At 61.0% G+C, this 21,631-nt stretch overlaps 2 protein-coding genes and 2 non-coding genes across 13 annotated transcripts in view; 2 read left to right on the forward strand and 2 right to left on the reverse strand.

Moving 5' to 3' along the window:
- The window catches only part of PCSK4 (proprotein convertase subtilisin/kexin type 4), a 139,500-nt gene that overhangs the window by 87,342 nt on the left and 30,527 nt on the right, over window positions 1-21,631 (forward strand). The gene's annotated exons all lie outside the window — the stretch shown is intronic.
- On the reverse strand, window positions 63-136 carry TRNAN-GUU (transfer RNA asparagine (anticodon GUU)). The gene has a single exon. It is a non-coding gene; the product is annotated as a tRNA-Asn (tRNA).
- On the forward strand, window positions 278-350 carry TRNAF-GAA (transfer RNA phenylalanine (anticodon GAA)). Its single transcript has one exon. It is a non-coding gene; the product is annotated as a tRNA-Phe (tRNA).
- PWWP3A (PWWP domain containing 3A, DNA repair factor) lies at window positions 2,545-20,038 on the reverse strand. 10 transcript variants are annotated; one of them, XM_027049406.2, is made up of 15 exons: window positions 19,904-20,038; window positions 19,024-19,149; window positions 18,315-18,400; window positions 17,127-17,197; window positions 16,895-17,005; window positions 14,801-15,628; window positions 13,536-13,637; window positions 11,603-11,673; window positions 10,164-10,240; window positions 9,432-9,492; window positions 7,635-7,710; window positions 7,213-7,263; window positions 6,237-6,673; window positions 4,646-4,734; window positions 2,545-2,869 (listed from the first exon to the last, which is right to left on the reverse strand). In XM_027049406.2, exons 2-15 carry the CDS (start codon window positions 19,078-19,080, stop codon window positions 2,815-2,817), a joined length of 2,172 nt encoding a protein of 723 aa, XP_026905207.1. In that variant the 5' UTR covers window positions 19,081-19,149; window positions 19,904-20,038; the 3' UTR covers window positions 2,545-2,814. The 10 variants fall into 10 exon arrangements, 9 of the variants coding, with proteins under 9 accessions (XP_026905207.1, XP_053076202.1, XP_053076204.1 ...); XM_053220227.1 differs by having other exon boundaries at window positions 7,213-7,308; XM_053220229.1 differs by lacking the exon at window positions 19,904-20,038 and adding an exon at window positions 19,641-19,852 and having other exon boundaries at window positions 7,213-7,308.

Consider the following 21,631-nt stretch of genomic DNA (forward strand, 5'->3'; position numbering starts at 1 on the left):
CCCGGCAAAAGCTGGGGCGTCGCTCGCCGTCTGCTTACCTCAGGAACAAAAGTCCAAAAGTGCGTCCCTGGGTGGGCTCGAACCACCAACCTTTCGGTTAACAGCCGAACGCGCTAACCGATTGCGCCACAGAGACGGCGCTGCCGCCCGGCGCCCCGCGAGGCTTTATGAGGCGCGCGCGGCCGGGACGCAAGGCGCCGGCCGAGGCGGCGCGCGGGCGGCGGGGTGCGGCGCGGCGCGGGGGAGGACTCCGGGTGAGAGCGACCCCTGCCGCCCCGCCGAAATAGCTCAGCTGGGAGAGCGTTAGACTGAAGATCTAAAGGTCCCTGGTTCGAGCCCGGGTTTCGGCAGCCGTTTTGACGCCCCTGCAGAGAGGGAAGCCCTTCCGCCCACCACCACCACCCCAAGGTCACCCCGGGCCAGCGTGGGTGGGACAGAACCCAGAACGGGACCCTCACAACCCTTGCCCCACCCCCTGGACCACGATTCCAGCCCATTCGGTCAAAACCCACCAAACAGAGTTCGCAAAAACACTTGCCGCTTGCGTGTCACTGAATTCTTAAGATCCTTCTGCTGGATTTTACACTTGGGGACGCAGGCTCACATCTGCAAGCGCAGGTGAGCGGCAGGCTGGCCTCCAGGCGGGACAAGTCCGTCGGGTCCTGGAGCCCGCGCCGGGGCCGGTCGCGAATGCCAGGCACAGCCGGCAGGTCTGGCTCCAACGAGGAGCTCCAGGCCCCTTCCCATTTCCTTCCCACTACCCACTAGCCTGTGGAGCTGGATTTCTTTTTAAATTTAAATAAACTTTGCATTTCGGAATAATTTTAGGCACGGAAAAGTCGCCAACACAGAATTCCCATGTACCCAACACCCAGTCCCCTGTCGTCAGCACCTGCGGCAATTCGCGAACCAAAGTGAACATAGATAGTTTTAACGTAAGTCTGAGCCTTATTCACCTTTCATTCTCGTGGAACGTCCTTGCCCCGTGAGCGAGGAGAGCAAGGGAGCAGAGCGAGCTACCCGGAGCGGAGTCCCCAGCCCATCTGACGGCTACCCCATGAGATGCCAGAGTCATGGCCAGCCTGCTCTTGGGTTTCCAGTCCACCACTAGGTCCTGGGGTACTCCGTTAGTCAAGAGAGGGCACCCGCAGGGGCAAAGGGCATGCGAGGCTGGTTGATGGAGGGGGAGGGGAGGTGCCCCCCCCCCCCGGAGCCTGATGGAGAACCCCCCCACAAGGGCAGGCCGGCTGGGGGAGCAGAACCTGGAACGGGGACGGCACGCATCCGGCAGGGAACTGTGAATTGGGGATCGGGGGACCCGGGACGGTGGGGGATGGGCAGTTTCTTGAACAGATGTTCAGATTCTTATCCCGTACACGGTACGTGACTTTTGTTTTTTGTAAAGTTTATTTGTTTTGAGAGACAGCGCCAGTGGAGGAGGGACAGAGACAGAAGACAGAGGATTCCAAGCAGGCTCCGTGCTGTCACCTCAGAGCCCCACACAGGGCTCGAATCGATACGAACCTTGGGACCAGGCCCTAAGGCAAAATCAAGGGTCAGATGCTTAACTGACTGAGCCACCCAGGCGCCCTGCTTTTAAGATTTTACTTTTAAGTAACTTCCAGTGGGCCCGATGGGGGGCTCTAACCTACCAAGAGTCAAGGCACCACCTGAGCCAGCAAGGTGTCCCCACCCCCACCCCCCAGCACCCAAATAACTCAAGATTCTTTTTTTAGATAAGCAGTAGACTTGAAGAGGTACCGAGGTGCGTGCAAGGACATCCCCATCCCAAGAAGTAGGGATGGGGGCCAGCGGTGACCACAGGAAGAGGTGGGACCGTTGCCTTGCGCCTCCGGGCCGGGGTTTCGAAACGAACCTCCCCTCCGTGGACTTCCAAGTACAATCTTCCGTCAGCTTACAGTAAATAATTCATTTGAGCACGGCTGTGACAGGTAGCCAGATGTCTGGGACTCCGTGCAAGGCCCGGCCAGGTGAAACTAAGTCAAGATCCTTTACGTGGCAGGTCACCAAAGGTCAGGGTCCCGAGATGGGGACGCTCAGGCCATCGGGGTGACGAGACCTGCCCCCTTTCTTTGTGTCAGGGCAGGAACGGGAGCCTGGCCTCCAGACGAAGGCCGTCATCTGCAGGAACCGGCCGGCCGGAGTGGCACTCGCGGCCCCCACGGCGCAACCCCACGGCCGCACACACACACAACGACCTCTGCCGTTGCGAGTATGACGTCACAGCTCTCCAGGCAGATCAGCTACCCCGGGGGCCTGCTGGTGAGATGATGCTCCGCGCCAGGCCAGACGCGGCCACGCATGAAAATGCACGCGATGGGACACTGTGGTGGCGGGCTCGCACTGTGACGCGCGCCCCACACGGGGACGGAGTGGAACGAGGCCGTCGCCAAGTGTACGTTCCACGTGTTCTCGTGCACGAGGAGTCACAGCGAATGCTACAGCACGAGATACCGGAGCGACACCGTGGACTCAGGGCCCACCTGGGGACAGACACAGGTGATCTGGAGGCAGACACGCACGTCGGGCTGTTTTAAAACTCTTTAATACTGGATACAATGCTTTTTAACATAAAAAAACAAATGTGCACCTTATGTTAAACAATACAGCACAGTCACAAATAATAATATGAAGGAAAATAAAAACATTTGCTTCAAAAATCTTTCAGGAACTGTACCTTCCAAAAAAAGCCAGGAAAACAGAAGCCACAGCTGAGAAGCACGCACACTCCAGCCCCCGTGAGGATGGCACGGACCCACCGGCCACAGGACCCGTGCAGCAGCCCCTCCAGCGTCAGCACCGCTGACTCCTTTCTTCCAGGAGTTGGTTATCAAACATTTCTTTTTCCCTTCAGAAAATAAAAGGAGATAACCTCATTTTAATAATTCATTGTGTCTTTTTTTTTTTTTTTTTTTTTTTTTTTTAGTGTTCGTTTATTCTTCAGAGACAGAGCGTGAGCAGGGGAGAGGCAGAGAGAGGAGACACAGAATCCCAAGCAGGCTCCAGGCTCTGAGCCCAACGCGGGGCTTGAACCCACGAGCCACAGGATCATGACCTGAGCAAAAGCCTCATGCTTAACCGACTGAGCCACCCAGGTGCCCCAGGAATTCACTGTGTCTTCAAGGGTGGGAAAGAGTCGGTGTTCCATGGGGACAGGGTCTCAATTTAGGGAGACAGAAAGTTCTGGAGACAGATGTTGGGGGCAAGACAGCTGGGGGCAAGCCGCTGAGCTGTGTGTGTGAAGACAGTTGAAGAAGGCGAATTCTGTGTTATGCACATCTCACGATTTTTTTTAAATAAACTCTTTAAAGAAAGTGAAATATCAGACTGTCCTCGCTAAGCGCACCCTGCTAAGGAATCACATAACCGAGGCACGGTGTGTCACACTTGTCCAGGCGGCCACAGTGACAGAAGTCACAGACGCAGACGGCGCCTAGCGAAGCGCCTGCAAGTCCACGTGAGCACGCGGCTCCGGCGGAACGTGAGGCCGCTTCGTGGGGCAGGAAGACCGGCCGCCCTGCCCTCGGTTCGAGGCCACGTCCCTGGGGTCCATCATCAGCACGGCCAGCGTCATCTCCGTGGTGCCCGACACATTCGTGGCAGGTAAAGGGTGCGGATACTCCCGACGCTCTGACGCTGGCGACCCAGGGCAGCAGCAAAGCGTGAAGACGGGGCTGTCCTCACCGGCGGAGCGGCCAGTCCCCGAGAGGCGCTCCGGACATGGGCGCCCCCGCCCCGCTCGCCCGAGAACACCGTTCCCTATCTGTGTGTGGAGGGCGCCACACCGGACGGAGACCCAGGGCCAGAGACACCGAGTTTCCCAAAGACCCTTCTTGCTCTGCTTAGTGCAGCCAGGTCAACCCTCCCGCACGCAGAGCCACACTGGCTCTTCCGTGGACAGTGACGCAGGAGGCCTCCCCGCCCACCGAGGCGCACACCAGCAGCCCGGGGCAGTGTGCCCAGCTGGACCCGGACACAGACCCTGGCCCGTGACTCTAGTTGAGTCTTCAGCCTGTCACAGCCACGCGGGCCCCGCCTGTTCCCAGCGAGGCCTGGCAGCAAGCCCAGAGACAGGATTAGGGGCTCTGGGGGCCAAAAATCCAAGGGCGGTGAACTATGCCGACAGAAGAGAAACATCTTGATCACCACATTCTTCTGACCAGCTAGGAATGGGCCAGGGCGAGTGTCGCCACGTAATCCTACTGTGTTTTCTCAGCGGCCACGGCATTGGGGCAAGGGGGAGAGAGTTTGAAATGAGTGACTGCAACAACCGCGATCAGGCTCAGCAAGGCTGGCACGCGTCCAGGGAGCGGGCCCGGCGCACGGCCCGCGGACCGTGGCGCGGGCCTGGGCTTGGGTCCAGATCTGCCTGCCCTGACCAGCTCGGGGACCCCGGGCCCCTGTCCAGACTCGCTAGCGGGGAACGTCCACCACTGGCTTCGCTGGGTCCCCCCGGCAACTCCCGGCCAAGCGCTAACGTGCATTTTGACCGTTCACGATTTGTTCCCCCACCGGGAACCTGAGCCAGCGTGTCAGGAAGAGGGCCCGGCTCACAGCCGCCAGCGAACACGAGCCCTTCCAGACTCGCTGCCGCCGGTCGGGGGCGGCGCCCGGAGCAGCCTACCGGTAGCTGAGCGAAGGTCCTCGGAGGTACTTTGCCTCGGCCGTCTCGTAATCCACAGCGTCCACCGCAGCGATCGCACAGATGATGGCCTGCAAGAGGGCAGGGGGCGCTCAGCCACGGGCGGTGGGCCCACGCTGCACACGGGGCTCGAGAGATGGGCGTGGGGCCCGGGGCGACTTCGGACCAGCCTCCACAAACGCGCACAGATTCCCTGAAGTCTCTGGACGTTTTTGAATGGCGTCAGTAATGCCGTGTCTTGGGGACGAGGGAGAGAGTTCGTGTCACTAGCAGCAGAGAATGGAAGGCGGGACCCAAACCAACCAGGATGTTTTAGAAAAGTTGTAAGCTTACTGTTCACACCACAGGGAAAACTACAAGACTGATGGTCCGAGCACGCGGTACGTCTGGTGTTGAGTCCTCGTTCACTTTGTTAGATAACGGAATCATGGTTACGTCAGAAAGCCTTTTCAAAGAGCCTGTACGGGGCGCCCGGCAGGCTGGGCTCGTGGAGACCTTGACTCTTGGTTTCTGGGCCCCGAGCTTAGGCCGCCGTCGGGCATAGACGCTACTTGAAAATACAATCTTTAGGGGCGCTGGGGTGGCTCAGTCAGTCGAGCGTCGGACTCTGGCTCACATCGCGATCTCGCGGTTTGTGATTTCAAGCCCCACCTCGGGCTCACTGCTCTCAGCACAGACCCCACCTCGGATCCTCTGGCCTCCGCCCCTCTCCTGCTTACACTCTCCCAAAAATAAATACTGAAAAAAATCTTTACAGGCCCCCCCCCAACCTGGGCACTGCTGACGTCGGGGCACGTTACTCTTGGGGGTGTCCCGGGCACTGTGGGGGTTCAGCAGCATCCCAGGCCCCACCTGCTGGGTGGCTGGAGCCCCCTCAGCGGGAACCACAGCCGTCCCCGCACGGGGACCAGCATCTCTGGGGCAGAACCACCCTATTTGAGAGACACACACTGAAGTACTTCAGGACCAAGAACTGGGGATCTCCCCCCGTAGTTATGTGGAGAGAGCTAGAGGTACAAACGGAGAGAGGCCACCATTCCGCACAGGCTACGTGACAGTGTTTTACTTTTATACCAACCTGAAAGCTTCCAGTTTGTATAAAGTTACGGGTTTTTGAGCACGGTAATTTTCTGCACGCACATGTACGCGCGAGCAAAGCCCCTGACCCTCCAGATAACCGGCAGGGTCTCATGTGCTCCTGCCCGGCAAACCCCGGCTGCCGCATCTCCCCAGGCAGCTCCCGTTCTGGAAAAGTCCTCGCGTGCATACACGGACAAAGCACTCAGCTCTCGTTCTCCCCTCCCCTCTCCCCCCCCACCGGCCACGAGGCTTAACCACGGAGGCCATCACACCACCCACAGACAGGAGCAGACAGGGCGGGTGCCTGGCTCCACACCACGATGCCCCGCTCCCCCGCCGACTTCCCGAGACCCCAGCCCCGCAGCAACCCCCCCCCCCCCATACACTGTGGACGGCGCCCCGGCTTCCGGGCAGAGCTGGGAGGGGCTCTCGCCGGGCGCCGGCTGCCGACCCCCCACCCCTCACCGCGCGGAACCGGCCTGCGGCCACTCACTTCAGGCAGAAGAACGTCCAGGACGAAGCGGATCCTGTCGGCGTTGATCCGCGCCAGCGCCCTGCTGCCCGTCTCCTGGTAGACGCCCTGGAGGTATTTCACCACCAGGTCCAGCTGTTCCTCGTCCTCCAGGTACGTCTCCACGCAGGTCACGTACTGGCCCGAGTTCAGGAAGGTCTTCAGCCACCGGGATGGCTTCCTGTTCCTCAGGATGGCCCGCAGGTGGCCCTCGGCGCCCCTGGCCTTCACGATGTACTCCACCAGCTTCTGGTTGGCCCGGTCCCGGGCAGCCCGCGAGCGGTCGGGGAGGACCTTCCTGCGAGGCCGCCTCCTTCCCTGAGGGCTCCCCGCCACAGGCTCTTCAGGGTCCCCCTTGCTCAGCTGGGGAAACCTGGTCCCCAACACGTCCTGCTGGATGGACTTGCGGACAGGGTAACCTGCGGAGCACCGACACGTCCTGGGACCGCCGGCCCGGCTGAGAGGACTTCCCGCCACCTCCCGTCGCTAACTGTGGCGCCCAGGCTGCGGGGGAGAGGCCCCGGGCCCCCGGGGAGGGCCCAAGGCAACACGCACAAGGCCTCCTCCTCTGACGGGTCCCCACATCCCTCCCCAGCTCGGCCCGATCCGAATGTGGCCCAGGAGAGCGGAGCCGAGCGGAACCCCCGGGCCCCCCAAGGAAGCACGGACTCCTCCGGCCCCACACCGGCAGCCGGGGACAAGGGGGTGCGGCGTACCCGTCGGTTAACCGAAGACCCGGGCCACGGGGAAGGCAGGCGCGAAGCACCGCCAGCCACGCTTTAGAGGCGAGGCCCGGTGCCCAGCGGACAGGGGGCAGGAGGCACGGCGGGGCTTGCCCCTGGAGATCCAGGCTCAGGCTCGGGCTCCGGCACGGCCCATCCACCCAGACATCCCCTCCCGAGCTTCAGACACCGAAGACAGCTGCTTCGCGGCTCTGAAGAGGAGTCAGCGGACTTACTTATATCAGCCGCGTAATATTCCAGGAAGGAGCCAGCAAAAGAGCCACAGCCTGCAGAGGGGGCAGGGGGGAGCCCGGTCACCATCAGAGGCGGCTCTGGAAATGCCCCAGGGTGGCTGGGTCAGGACACCTGCGTCACGTCGGCACCACCCAGACCGCTTCCAGCTGACGGAACCCAGCACTGCCGTCAGGGTGCCTCATGGCGCAGGAGGTGCCCAGAAGGGCCGCCGTCTAGACTCCCAACAACAGAACCTGGGGCACACGGAAGCCAGCTCTCCACCTCCCGTCCACACCTAGCAGCTTGGCCCTCGCCTCTGCCGGGGACGAGGCTGCCCCGGGCCCAGGCAGGGAACCCACGGAAGCAGGCCTGCGCCCCGGCGCCCAGGCCGCCCCTCTGTCTGAGGGCTCGCGGGCCCACCTACCGAGCCGGACCCTGTAGTCCGTGATCAGGGAGACGCACCAGCCGATGGCCTGGTCGAAGTCCTCCTTGGCTTCGTTCTGCAACGACAAGGCCCGGACGCAGACGTGAGCGGGAGGCCACAGGGGCTCCTGCGCCCGTCTCCACGCCCCGGCTCCCACGTCCGGTCAGCAGACACATGCCGGGTGCGGCAATGCACACGGAGGCCCAGGTCTGGGGCCCGAGCTGCTTGGAAAGGGGTCACGTGTGAGCTGAGCACTTCAGGACAGGAGAGCTGGGGACTCTACGGGACAGAGGCGGACGCCCCCACACGCGGCTGGTGTCACCCTCACACAGGCAAGACTTGAAAGTCACACAACGTAAACCCTTCCAAGGGGACTCTCGGCGTCCTCTGCTCGGGACAGCGCCGGGTCCGTTGGGAGCAGGGCCGCCCGAGGAGGAAGGACACCTGGCCACCGGGGGGGCGGGGGGCGCCCGCCTAGGCCTCGAGGTTTTCGCCTGCAAACCGAGGACCCCTGAGCCAGGACGGGGACCCACTACCTGAGCTCCACCTCCCGGGCCACCTCAGCCCGGCCTCCTCCTGTGGGACAGAGGCAGCACAGGCGGCTCTGGAGGGAGGGGGGCTCTGGGCTCGGCTGGGCTTGCAGAGCGGCCCCTGGGACAGCGGGCGCTCATCAGGGAAGCCCAGGGCACAGCCCATGGCCTTGACACCAGGACCAAAGCAGTGCAAAGAGTCGCTCCAGGAGGGGGCGCTCCTTCGGCCAGACCGGCCTGTCGGAGACCCCGCGCTCCCACCCCACAGGTCAGCAGGAAGACAGGGAACAGGCACCATCCCAGCGTCTGGATCACGCGAGGCCACGTGCCATCTTTGTCACAAAACCCAATTCTTCACGTGGTTAGACCACGCAGACCTCAAAGCAAGACTCCTGTCCTCCTCTCCAACTCCTCCACCCTGGGAAAGCTCCCGGAGCCCCGACGGGGGACTGTGTTTCAGGGGGCGTGGAAGGTCCTGAGGCCACGGCAGGCCCCCTTAGAGAAAGAGACCACGCCGACGGGCACCCTGACAGGGACAGGGAGCCCAGCGCAGGCTGCTGCTCAGGGGCCAAAGTGAGGTCACAGCAGACGAGACAGACGGACGGCAGGGCCACGGCACAGACATACGCCCGTCAGCGGGAGGAGGAGAAGGGTGCCACCTTCCAGACACCACCCACAGTCCTCAGAACCACACAACCCCTGGGGGGCCTCCACCCTTGAGGCCCCGGGGAAATCCTGGCAAACAGCAGGGACAAGCCGCTCCCCCTACAGGAGGCTTCACCGCGACCTGAACTCCAGGAAGCCGCTCCCCAGGCTGGAAAAAGACCGGCACCAGAGGGAGGCCAGCAGGCCCCTACCCCCCGCCCCCCAGCCGGCCTCGCGTTTTGAAAGCTGGCGTCTCAGAGTCAAACAGACCACGTGTTCTATGGACACGCGGCTCGTGGGCTCGTTGTACAATCAAGAGTCGACCACAGCGCTTCGACGCGGGGTCTCGGCCCCCGGGAAGCCCAGGAAGCCCCTGTGGGGCACCGTCGCGATCTCTGTCACACGGGCGGCCTCTGCACGACGACCCGCGGAAGGGGCCGGCCTCGCACCGGGCAAACTGTCCTCTGCGCCAAAGCCCCACCTGTACGACGAGGGGACGGCTGGCAACCTCCCCTGGGACGGTGGTCCCCACCAGGCACAGCGCCGCGGACCAGATCACGCGGGGAGCAGGGCCACCAGCCGCCAAGGGAGTCGTTTATAGAAACACCGACAATCCACCTACCAGAAGTTCCTGTTTCTCTTTGCAGTCAAAGTGCTTCAATCTCCGGAGAGACACGGTGATGCTAGAAGCAGACGAGCAAAGCTTAACATGAAGGAACCCGACCTCCCGACATGAGAAAACGCCTCCCTTTCCTCTGCTGAAACCAGTCAGGGCCACGGGGGCCTCCGCCAGCACCGGCTTCCTGATCGAAGGCCATCGCTCTCTGGGCTGCCCGAGGAAGCCCCTCAGAGACAGGCCCGGCAGGTGACCGGCAGGCCCCGAGAGGACCCCTAGGGGACACAGCCGAGGACGCCCACGGGAGGCGGAGGCAGCAACCCAGGGCCAGAGGGTCAGAGGCCAGCTCTACGTGTTCGCCTCCAAAACGTGTTTCTGAAGCGCCCTTTGAGCAGAAGGGGATGTTCGTGTGCATTTTCATCCCGGGACAGGGGACCAGTAGAGGGTGACCAGGCAACCAAGCAAATGGCGGAAGTCGGGGAGGCAGGCCGCCGCTCACAGCACCCGCCCGAGTCACAGTACGGTTTGTGGGGAATGGCGGGATCCAAGGGGTGTCCGGACCTCACTTCAGAGCCGGCAGATAGAGCGCAGACAACTGGACCATCTGACCGGTCCCTCTGTCTGGATTCTTCCCCCGGGAGCTGGATCACAGGGCCCCCCCCCCCCCCGACCTCAGTGCCCCCGAGCGGCCAGGCCTTCACTGGGGAACCATCTACAGAGAGCAGAGAGCTGGGTTACCCTCTCCCTTTCGGGTCCATGTGGCCCTCAATGAAGAGCACGCTGGCTTTCTTCTCCCTTCGCCGGACGCTCTTGACCTGTTGGCAAATCCGAGAAAACAAAGCATCAAGAACCCAGAAGAAGGCACGGGTCTGAAATACGCTCTTGACACGTTTCCGTTGTGCAGACGCACATGAGCGGCGCGTGGCCAGGAACATGGCCGGCCGGGAGAATGGACAAAGTCCGCGTGGGACACGCTCAAACACCGCCCGGCTGCTTCATGCACTGCCGTCAGCGCTCACAGTGGAGCAGAACCACGTGGTTCCTGCTTTGCTTCCTTTTCTTTTGTGACACAGAGCGCGAAGCCCACTGCTTCTGACCACCTGCGTGTGTGACACGTGGACCCTCCCCTGCCTTAGCAGGGCAAGCTCATCCTCATTTTCAGGACGAGAAACGTGAACAGAGAGAGTGGCGACCAGCCGAGGACACAGGGAAGCAGGGTGCCTGACTCTGGCCAGCCTCCCCGCCCCCCTGGCACCCCTCTGGGTCCCCGGCTCAGCCATAAACCAAGGGTGCACCCCAGGAACCTGTGAGCTTGGAGATCCGCTCCCCAGCGGGGCCCCCAGGGCACTGGAGAAAAGGAGGAGGTCCGGGAAAAGGTGCCAATCGCAAGGGGCACGCGAGTGCTGAAAGTAAGCCGAGGGGCCCCGATCGACGACTCCCCACAACTGTGACAAGACGCTGACCCAAGGACCACCCCCCCCCCTTCTACCTGAGCCTGTGCTCAAGCCACACGTTCTGCCCATATGCGAACCACACTTGCTGCTACGGCCAGTCAGCCCCATCCACGGAGGCCAGCCTCGCAGCAACAGGAGTGTCTCCCGACTCCGGCAAACGTCTTCCTTATTACACGTCACTGTCTCTGACCGCGAGTTAAAGAACTACAGCTAGCATTGCAGGGTCCTGTCCACACCGCAGGGGCACAGAGGAGGATACGGGATGGAGGGGCTGACAGCCAGGATGCTGCCTTTGCCCAAAAACAAACGGACAGCCTGCAGCGTCCCGGCCCGGAGAAAGCCAGGAGTTCGCTGTGCTGGGTCAGTCACCGCACGTGCACAACCGGCCCCTGCCCCAAAACCTCACCCAGCTCGACGCTCCCGCAGGGGAAAGGTTTCAAGCGCACGAAGTCAGACATGAGCAGATCGCAGACCTCCCTTCAGGCAGGTTTTCCTGAGCCTGCCCGGCAGAGATTGGGCCCAGGACCCTCACACTCAACTGCGCCCAAATGATCAAACACCCCTTACTCAGGCAAACGTCTCCAGAAACCTTGCTCGTAATTATAAGCCCATCGGTTTTCCCCGGGGAAAATATCTGCCGGCGTCCAAATGACAACAGCAGAGCGCGAGTGAGCCGAAGGGTGGGGGTTGCTGCGGGGCCCCCGGAGCCGGCCCCATGCTCACCACTGCTGGCCAGAAGGGGTACTTCTGGTGTTTCAGCCAGACCAGCATTCCTACTTCAAAGGAGCGTGGTTCTAGAATTAAAAAGAAACAAAGACAAAAAGAACATTAAGTCAGCTCCCCATCATGCACCAAATTCAACAACTTAAGAGAAAACAACTGTCGGGACTTGGCCTGAATCTGACGCGCCCTAACTCCGGTCAGAGACCCCAGCGGCTGGGACGGCATCCAAGGGCCAGTCGTGAGCACACCCTGTGGTTAAGAGCTGGTTTCTTCACGGGACGATATGCCTGGTCACGCAGGTGGTGACACGGGAAGGTGCCAGGCAGGGAGCACTCGGTGCTACCTTTGCCACTTGCCTGTAAATCTCAAATTCTTCCAAAGTAGAACATTTTTTAAAAAGCGTGGCACAGAAACCCCAACGCGAGAACCAGATTCCTAGGAAGCTCATCAGTCTGAAAAACGGGACTCTTAAAAAGCAAAAAATAAAAAATAAAAAAAAACCCAAAAGGAATCGCTGAAATCATCACTTGCTAACTCCGTGTTTGTGAACAAAGTTTGACAGGATTTCCGGCCCCAAACCACCACACTGCAGCACAGAATCACAGGTGGAACTGAGACAATCAGGTCACAAAACCCCGCAGACAGGAGGCCGCCCTTCCCTGCCTGCGGAGCCGCCCCGGCGACCAGCGGGTGCAGCGACAGCAGCACGGCCGGCCGGCGAGACGCCTGGCATCCATCTGGCGAAAAGCACCCAGTTTCTGAGACAACCGTCAGGGCCCCGGGAGGACAAACAGGTCTGGGGAAGCACCCAGACGGACGTCAGGCTGCCGGGAGGCGGGGGAGACGACCAACCCAGATGGAAGCACAAAACAGGGCCGAGAACAAGCGCGGCGGCTTCTCGGGGCCGTGGGGACCCAGCAACCCCCTCCGCTGGCAGCGGCCGAGAGGAAGACGCCCTTGAGGAAGAAGGCCCAGTGTCCCTTCTCCGGCCGGTGAGCTCTGCCCTGCTCCCTGCTCCCGGGAGCCAAGCCTACACAGAGCTCCCTCCCCGAGGTTTGTGCCCTGCAGGCTGCAGCCCCCCATGGTGGAACTATCTGGGTAACTGAAGGTGGGGGAGGGCTCAGGAAGTAACAAATCGTTGCCACGAAGAGTCATCGGAAGACCACGCAGAAACGTAAAGCGTGTCGGGTCAACAAGTTACAAAAACGAAAACCGCACGGAACGGGGCATGTCTGGCGAAAAGAGCCGAGTCATAAGAGCGCGACCGGCACGGTGGCCTCCCGGGGTACGGTGGGGCGACCCTTGAAGGAGGGGTTCCCCCACACTGTACTCTTTCTGCGACATCTTGTGAATCTATAGGTTTCGTGACGAAAAGGCTAAAAAATATCAGACTACGTTCAAACGGATAGCTCAGGAGTAAGTCTCAACAGAAAATTCGTTCTGAACGATTTACTCCAGGAAACAGACTAACGTGCTGTCGGTCGCTGGTTCAGGTCCGCGCCTCCCACCCTTCCACAGGGGGCCAGGGCACCTCCCCGCACGCATGTTTGCCGGGGGCCCGCAGCACGTGTGGGAGGGGCCCCGGGCCGGAGACCCTGCGTCTCCGGACACGCGTGCAAACGCCATCCCCAAAGGTCCGCGGGCGGCACCGGGCTGCCCCCCCCCCGCCCCCCAAGAGTGGCGACGGACCCCTCTCTCCACTTGGCTGTCCTTCCTTCCCACGGAGGGGACGGGACGACACAGAAAGGAAGCCGCGAGCCGGCAGGGAGGGCTGGCCCGTCTCCTCCCAGGGAGTCGCCCTCCCCTTTGTGTGGTGATCCTTGTCAAGACAGAGCGCTCAGAACGCGGCACTTCTGAAGCTTCCGAAGCTGTCAGTGCAGCAGGAGGAAACTGAACTGGCCGGGGGCCGTCACCCCCGCGCCCCGCACCTTACCGTGGTACAACAGGATGCGGGGGGGCTCCTCTTCGTCCTCCTCCTCCTCCAGAACGGAACGGACGGGCGCACGCTCCACGGACTCTCCCGAAGTCGGACGGGCTGCCAATGGCATCAGGTTACTTACTTTCATCTCTACCGTTCCAGGAACTCATCCCCAGAAACCGTGTCGTGATACGAGACCGTAAACGCAAAAATGAAAGGTCCCGCGTCACGCATGCTCTCACCTTGCCGGATTCAAACAGGACTCACTTTGACTAACGTACATTCCAAAGAAAGACAAACGAGAGGGAAAGGGGGTGGGGGAGAGGCGGAGAGACCGAGGGAGGGGAGAGGGCTCTCGGTCTCCGAGCACGGCCGGCACACAAAGCAGCGAGCTCCGGCAAGGTGAACGAACAGGGGCCGGGAGAACGCAGGGTCACGGGGAGAGGGGTGCGGCGCACCTCCCCGCGGCCCCCGTAGGCACTGGGACACGGCCTCGCCGAGTTTAAACTCACAGCAGAAACCCGAGTGTGCAGCCAGGGGATCTCGAGGTACCGAACCACGCAGAAATCAGTGGGATACCGCCACGGAAAGACCGGAAGGAGCCACGGTGCGTGACTGCGTGCGCGCGCGCACACACACACACACACAGAAGTGTGTCTCCACAGGAATTCTTAAAAAGTCAGGAGCCCGGGGGCGCCTGGGTGGCTCAGTGGATTAAGTGTCCGACTTTGGCTCAGGTCACGATCTCACAGGTCGTGGGTTCGAGGCCCACATCAGGCTCTCTGCTGACAGCACAGACCCTGCTTTGGATTCTGTGTCTCCCTCTGTACTGCCCCTTCCCCGCTTTCTCTCTCTCTCAAAAATAAATAAGCGTTAAAAAAAAAAAAAAGGTTGAAAGCGTTCTGAGTTAATCACTTCTGAGGTTCTCGCCCGTTCAACAGGACCGGCTCCTGCAGGTTTGAGCATCAGAGAGCGTGCGGGGTGCGGCCACAGCGTCCCTCAAGCACCAGGCCCGGCCTCCAGTGACCCGTCCCCTCTCCGGCTCAAAACGAAACCAAAAACACAGGGATTCGGGAGGCGCTGGGCTAGTTACAACCTGGTGGGAAAGACCACCTAAACAGGAACCAGGAAACATCTGCCCTGCGTTCTGATCTGCTCTCCTTAAGCTCTAGTTAGAAATACACCAGGAGCCGGAGCCGGAGCCGGAGCCGGCCCCGCACGGACCACGGGAGAACCCCAATCCGCCCTCTGCCAGCACAAGGCGACTCTCGGCCACAGACCTTTAGCTTCCTCCACGAGGACTCGAAGATCTCCCGTCTCCTCCGTGGACGCCCGGGGGGCAGGCAGGTGGAGTCTGGCAGCGCCGGGCAGAGCCCTGCATTTCCCGGGCCCCTGCCTGGGGGACGCCACTGCCCCCGGCTCCAGCCGTGCCGCGGGTGGCCTCTGGCCACTATCGGGGCGAGGCCGCTTGGCAGGGAGGCCTTGGGCATCCGGGCAGGCTGGGGGCCCGGTGGGGCCAGGCAAAGGTAAGCTGGGGTCTCGTCCTTTGGCCCGGAGACCCTCCTCCTTCACTGTGGGAGGTGAGCCGGGGGCTGGCAGGCGGCTTTCTTCATCGTCTCCCTCCGAGACAGAAGGTGCGCTCTGACCCACGGCGGGCTCCCGAGCTACACTTCTTCCCCTTTTACGAGGGGTTGTCCGACTTGCACAGCACGTTCTCGACCCACGACCATCCTGAGAACCACCTGTGGCTGGTGGGACTACCAAGGCGTGTGGGCTTGCACTTTTCCTGAGCTCCTTCTTGTGGTCCACCTTGCACCTGGGGTCCTTTTGACAAGTGGGGGAACCTGACAGCCTCGGGTGGACACGTTCCCTCCTCTCGGGTCCAGATGTGTCCGGCACAGCCTCCTGGACGCAGGAAGAGGCAGGGTCACAGAGCAAGGAGGCCAGTTCCATGGGCTTCTCTCGTGAACACAGAGCGGTTCTTTCTTCTCTAGAAGGGCTTTCTTGAGGCAGACCTGTGCTCTCGTTCAAAACATCCAGGGCCACTCGAAGCGAGCGTCTGTAGGCCAGCTCCTCTAGGGGTTCAGCAGGAACCTCATTCTGGGAGGCTGCAAGAACGGGAAGCAGACAAAGCCTGGTGACGCCCAAGCCACCAAGCCACCGGTCACCCAAGGTCCTCCAAGGTCCTCGGTGGCTTTCACACCTGAAGGGAGGTCTGCCCCTCCTCAGCCACATCTTCCCCAAAGGGGGACAAGGCCACAAAACAACAGCTATTGTTTGGGACCGCGGGGGGGGGGGGGAGGGGGGGCGGGGTGCTCTGCTTTTCCAAAAACAACCTGACTGACCCTAACCTGCGTGGCTTACAAAGATAAATCCCTCCAGGTCACCAAACAATGCAGCCAGCTACTCAGACGCTTCCTGCTTCCCGAATTGGCTCAGCCTCACAACTGCAAATTCAATGAGGTCAAGAAAAACCCTCGCCAACCCCACAAAGAACTCGCCAGCACCAAATTCTTGGGTGGCGCCCGTGAAAGGGACCCATCGTGGGCTGGTAGGTTTTCCATACTTCTTCGCAAAGCATTTCAAAGCCAGAAACGAGCATCACGAGCTTGAGATTTTAGCCTGACCTCCCGGCTGCAATGGTTTTGTTTATTCATTCCGACACACAGACCCGGACTGCTTATTTGAACAAGACGACGGCTGCAATGTCACAACTCAGCGGGCACAACACCTATTGGCACAGTATTTTTCCCTGTTGAATATTAAAGGCTCCCACAAATAACCGGCCCCTGACATGATTGGAACAAATGACGAGGAGCGTCCGAGAGGTGATGGCCAACGCCACCTAAGATGTGCCCAGTGGACGCCGCTTTGAACAAAACAGTTTTCCAACGACATAGGAAAATAGATCCTATTTCCTAAACACCCCTGGAAGGACTCCCGGTCAGCCTTTTCACAAGACCAACAGCTCTCGGTATACGGGGTGCGTGCCCCCTCTCCAAGGCGACAGAAAACACTTCTGCTTGGTCTGCCGAGTGGCCACCAGGTGAGCAGGCACTCAGCCCCAGCACCGTGAGGCTCGGGTGCTCCCACCTAGGAAAGGTGAAGGGGTGGGTGTCGGCCTCCCATCTCCCACCGGCCTCGCGCCCACCCAGGAGGGCACTGGCACGCGGGGGGCGTCCCGCAGTGATGCTGGTCACATAGTCCTTTCTCCCCAGAGCCCAGCTAGGGAATGTAAATACGCAACCCACTGCTCTCAACCCCCGGGCAGAGAAAAGAGCAGCGCCAAGGCCGTTTCTGCAGTCTTGCTATGGGACGGGGGCGGGGGGAGAAAGGACGCGTCTTCCCCCCTCTCCTCACGGAGGCAAACGCACTCCGGGTCTCATTCTTATGTACACCGGAGGCCACGGATGCGACCAGCAGATCCCAACGCTCGCAGACGGCCGCGCAGGGAGTCCGGAACAGGATCGGTCCCAGGGTAGACTCTGCAAGGGTTTAAGAAAGCGGATCCATTTTCTTCTCCTCCTTCAGCGCGGGGTCCCCTGGGAAGCGGGGTCTTTGCATTCTCCCACGCTGTCTCTTTGTTACCTAAAGATGTGCTCTTACCCAACGTGGAAGCGATTCGTTCGATGTGAGCCGTCTTCAAGGCCTCCACTTCCGTGCTCCTCACCTTAATCCTGCGGGGACAGAAACGCCCGTTACCTGCTACCAGCCAAGGCCGCGAAGACATTTTCAAACGTGGTTTTCTTTAGATGACAAAAGAGTTACATTCATTTTCTTCCTTCTCAACCTTGTGCTTAAACCAAAAGTCACGGCCAACTAGGAATTCGCGTGCCCGAGGTTAGAGGCAGTAAGGACCCTGGTGAATGTGGCTTTTTTGCTTTTCTCCCTTTTAAGACAGAAAAGGTTGGCTGGATTTAAGAGTAAGAATGAATTCAAATTGTGACTTTTATGAGGCAAATCCTACTTTCAACTACACAAACGACTCCTTTGTTAGGTTCTCAGAGTAGAAGGTAATGTCACTAAAAGCTGTTTACAGCCCAGCAGGTGTGTTTTAGTTTAAAAGGATGCGCTGTCCTTTTAAACTCGAGTATTCAATTACCTTCCCAGCCGCAGGGAAAGTGTGAGCTGGGGACCAAGTGAGCTTAGGAGGCGGCTCTGAAGAGGGACGGGGACCTGGGGAAGCTGTAACCAGAGCGGACGAGCTTTTATTCTCTCTGGGGAATTCTCCCGTTAGACCCAGCAATACCACAATCCTACATGATGTGAGCATTTTAATCATTCTGGCCGATATTTTGTTCTTCTGTCACCGGATAACAAAGGAGAGGAATGCTGCCCCGTAGCCGAGCATTTGCCGTCCGAATGCTAAATAATAGCTTCTTACTGGACGGACAGGCTGAAACAGCAAACACGTCAAAACTGACAGGGGCCCGTCCCACCAGTTTCTGAGAAAAACACACGCAAATCTGCGGGAAGGAACTATCCACGTGCGAACCCCAACAAGCGCTTCCCCGGCGTGTTATTTATGCTTGTTGTTTTTGTACCGCGCTCTCTCACACAGAGCCCTTCGTATAAATGTTCATTTCCAGACAGACGTAAAAAAAAAAAAAAAAAAAAAAAATCAGCGTTTGCCTCTTAAGGGTATTACGAACACACGTCAGTTACAGTAACTAAAGAGTTAAGAAGCGCTTAAGAGTTTACTTCACTTTTTGGCAGGGGGACAGTAAAAGAAATCCCATTCGGAAAAAAAGATAACATTGAAAAAAAAAAAAAAAAGACCCCACAACACTTAACTTTTCATCTAGGGAGAGTATTTGAACACTTAGAAAAAATTCCTTTTTCCTCTTAGTTTTTGTTGCCACCTCCGTTCTGGCCAAAACCTGTATTAAAAAAATAAAGCAGAAAACAAAACAAAACAAAACCAAAAACACAAAATCCTTGTCACTAAGACACAACAAACAGTTGACGCAAAGCAGCACTGGGCAGCGCAGCCGCGGCCGGTGACTCTTAAAATATCCCACCCCCAGACCTCAGCAACCTCCTGTCTAATCCTGCCCTTCTACAGATGGGGAAACCGAGGCCCTCGGGGTCAGGGGCTGACCCAGGCGGGGAGCAGGGTCCCGGCCTGGCAGTGCAGCACTCTCCCTGTTGCGTTGCTAGAAAGTGTCCCCGAGGCACTCCCATTATTTACTACCACAAGGCTCCCTTCCAGATATTTCCTGGAATTACAAACTGCCTCACAGCCCTTTTTAAAGCAGAGTCTGTTAATTTTCCTAAGTGTAGAAAAAAGGACACTTCTGGAAGCGTAACCTTGTAAGCAGCAGACCAGAAAGAACCCCATTAACCGGGGAATGCGTGAGGTTCGGTGCCAAGAGATCCGGGCGCCAACTGCTCGGGCTCAATCATGTCACCGAAAGAACTCCCAGCCTCCTCCCGATGAAGATTTTACTTGTCACCCAAAAGTCACTTCTAACTCCTGAAATTACACAACAACGGCTGTCACCTTTGCAGGCCATAATCGCTCTTCCCATCTGCAGAGGACATACTTGGCGTCGGTCATGACTTAGACTCATGTGGCAGGTGGTAGTGATTTGGCACAAAGTACTTGAAGGTCTGACTCGATGTGCCCCTGCAACAAGATGCGCACAGTGGTTCATAAAAGCGATAGCTGGCCACCTTAGCACAGACGGGACCCTCAAGGGCACGGGTCACTGGGGCTTCGCCTCGAGTTAAGAGGGTCACTCCTGTAATCTTGCGCGGAGATGCTCAGCGTCAAGAAACGGCTGGGCTGGCCTGGGTACCCGGGGAGGCGCCCGCCCTTCTCTCGGAAATCAAATGCAGCCGCCGCCCCCCACCCCCAGGGTCTGTCTGGCTCCCGCCTAAGAGGCTCCCGAGCAACTCTTCTGCGTGCTGAAGGCCTGCCTCCCACCTTCGCACGGGAAGCGATTTAAACAAAGCTTACAACCCTCCCCCGTTTGGGGAGTGAGCAGTTGCCCCCAGTTGCAAAAAAAATAAAATGGGAGGAAACGGCCGCTCTTTTCGCCTGCTCTGGCCCTGGAAGGACGGGGACAGCTGCGGGCCGCTCGTCACCGCAGGGGACACACAGGCCTGGCTACGCACGGAGAGCAGAGGGGGGCTCGTTCGCGCACAGAGGGGCGCAGGCGGCGGGCGAAAGCGGTTGCAGACGGGGACCCGGGGAGGGACGGGGGCGCACGCAGCCGACGAGGGGCCGCGGTGAACAGAGAAAGGGGCGAAAGCGGCGGCCCCCTCCCCCCGCGCTCAACGCCCCGGGGAGGGCCTCCTTTGGGGGTTCGCTCCTCCCCGCCCAGGCCCGGCCCGGCCGCCTCAGCCCCCGCCCGCCAACCGCGGGCCGCGGGGCTCACCGGGCGGCCGGCCTCCCCAGCGCGGTGGCCCCGAGCCCCGGGCGGAGAGCGAGGAGGCCGTGGCGGCCCAACGGCGTCGGCACCCGAGCCTCCCCACCCGAGCCCGCGCTCACCGCCTCCGCCGCCGCCGCCGCCGCCGCCGCTCCCCGCGGGCCGGGGGCGGGGCCGGCCTGGCGGCACCGCCAAGCTCCACCCCCGCCGCCGACCAATGGGGCGCACGTACCCGCCCCGGGCCCCGCCCCTTCCGTCTGGCTGGGCGTGAGCGCGCGGTTGACGGACAGGAGCTGGGCGGGCAGGCGGGCGGGCGCGCGCGCGCGCGCGCGCACGAGACGCAGAGTGACTGACGGGCGCCTGGAGGGCGCGCGGGCGCGAAGCCGAGGGGCGCGTAGCGGGCGGCGACGGCGGCCGGCCCGGCACGCGAGCCTGTGAGAGGGTTCGGCCGAGTTCCCTTTGCGAACCCGCCTCCGGGCGGCGCGGCCTGTCGAAGGCGGCCTCCCGTGGCGCGAGAGAACCTTCCAGAGCCTTCCAGAACCTTCACGTTCCTGAGGCGCCACGTGCTGCCGCGGCTCCCACGGCGCAGCCTCTGGGAGCGGCCCGGGAAGCAGGTACCAGCGCGTGGGCAGGGCCGCGGGGTCGCGTCGCTTCTCTCCAGCTTCATCCCCGGCGCTCGGCGAGGCACGACCCTCAGCAAGACGACCCCGGGGATCGCCCCCCCCTCCGCCTCACGTCCAGCCGCTGTCGGGGGCGGGGGGTGAGGGAGGAGGGGAAAGCTGACGACGGGGGGGCGGGGCTATCGCGGGCAGGGGGGGGCAGAGGGGGAGGGGAGGGGACGCCCGGGTGGGGGCGGGGCGTAGCGGGCTGACCCCGGGGGCGGGGCTGCCCCGCGGGCAGAGGGAAGGCGCTTCCGGCGGGCTCCCGCCTGCTGGCGCGGGTCGTGCTCTAGGGCTCCGGGCTCCGGGCCCCGGGCCCCTTCCAGGCCTGACCGGGGCTCGAACGGACTGAAACTCTGCTCGAGTGTAGCTTCGGAGGCAGTTCTGCAACCGCGGTCGAATCGTTTTAGGAAGTTCGGACTCCGCTGTGGTTTAGCGGCTCGCCTCCTGGGCTGCGTGTGTCCGTCGTAACCGTGGGTTTCGTGTTACTGGTTGACGAGCGAGCTTCGGGCGTTCCCGGGCCCCCCCCCCCCCCGTCACGTTCACGGGGACGAGAGGGGTCGTCCCGCCGGGCGGGCCGGCCGCCGGGCGTTAGCGGGCAGTGCGAAGTCGGGGCTGCGGGCCTGGAGAGCCGCTCGACCAAGATCTCGTCTGTGCTCTCCGAGGGTTCGGAGCTTCCAGCCGGGGTTAGTCGTGAGGATACGGGCGGATGTGCCCCAAGACCTGGTCAGGTGTGCCCCCAAGACGGACGGATGTGGCCCCAAGACCAGGTCGGATGTGCCCCCAGGACCTGGTCAGATGTGCCCCCAAGACGGACGGATGTGGCCCCAAGACCTGGGCGGATGTGCACCAAGACCTGGTCGGATGTGCCCCAAAATCTGGTCAGATGTGCCCCAAGACGGGCGATGTGGCCCCAGGACCAGGTCGATGTGCCCCCAGGACCTGGTCGGATGTGCCCCAAGACGGGCGAATGTGCCCCCAAATCTGGTCAGATGAGCCCCAAGATGGGCAGATGTGCCCCAAGACGGGCGATGTGGCCCCAGGACCAGGTCGAATGTGCCCCCAGGACCTGGTCACG

The sequence above is a fragment of the Acinonyx jubatus genome, chromosome A2, assembly GCF_027475565.1.
Source record: "Acinonyx jubatus isolate Ajub_Pintada_27869175 chromosome A2, VMU_Ajub_asm_v1.0, whole genome shotgun sequence".
Lineage (NCBI taxonomy): Eukaryota > Metazoa > Chordata > Mammalia > Carnivora > Felidae > Acinonyx > Acinonyx jubatus.

Coding starts and splice junctions, on each gene's coding strand:
- PWWP3A (XM_053220227.1), bottom strand. CDS start 19,080: ATGACCGACGCCAAGTATGTCCTCTGCAGATGGGAAGAGCGATTATGG. Junction 13,638..14,800: donor CCTCGTGGAGGAAGCTAAAG/GTCTGTGGCCGA, acceptor TGCCATTGGCAG/CCCGTCCGACTTCGGGAGAG. Junction 9,493..10,163: donor ATGGACCCGAAAGGGAGAGG/GTAACCCAGCTC, acceptor GTCTGCTTCTAG/CATCACCGTGTCTCTCCGGA.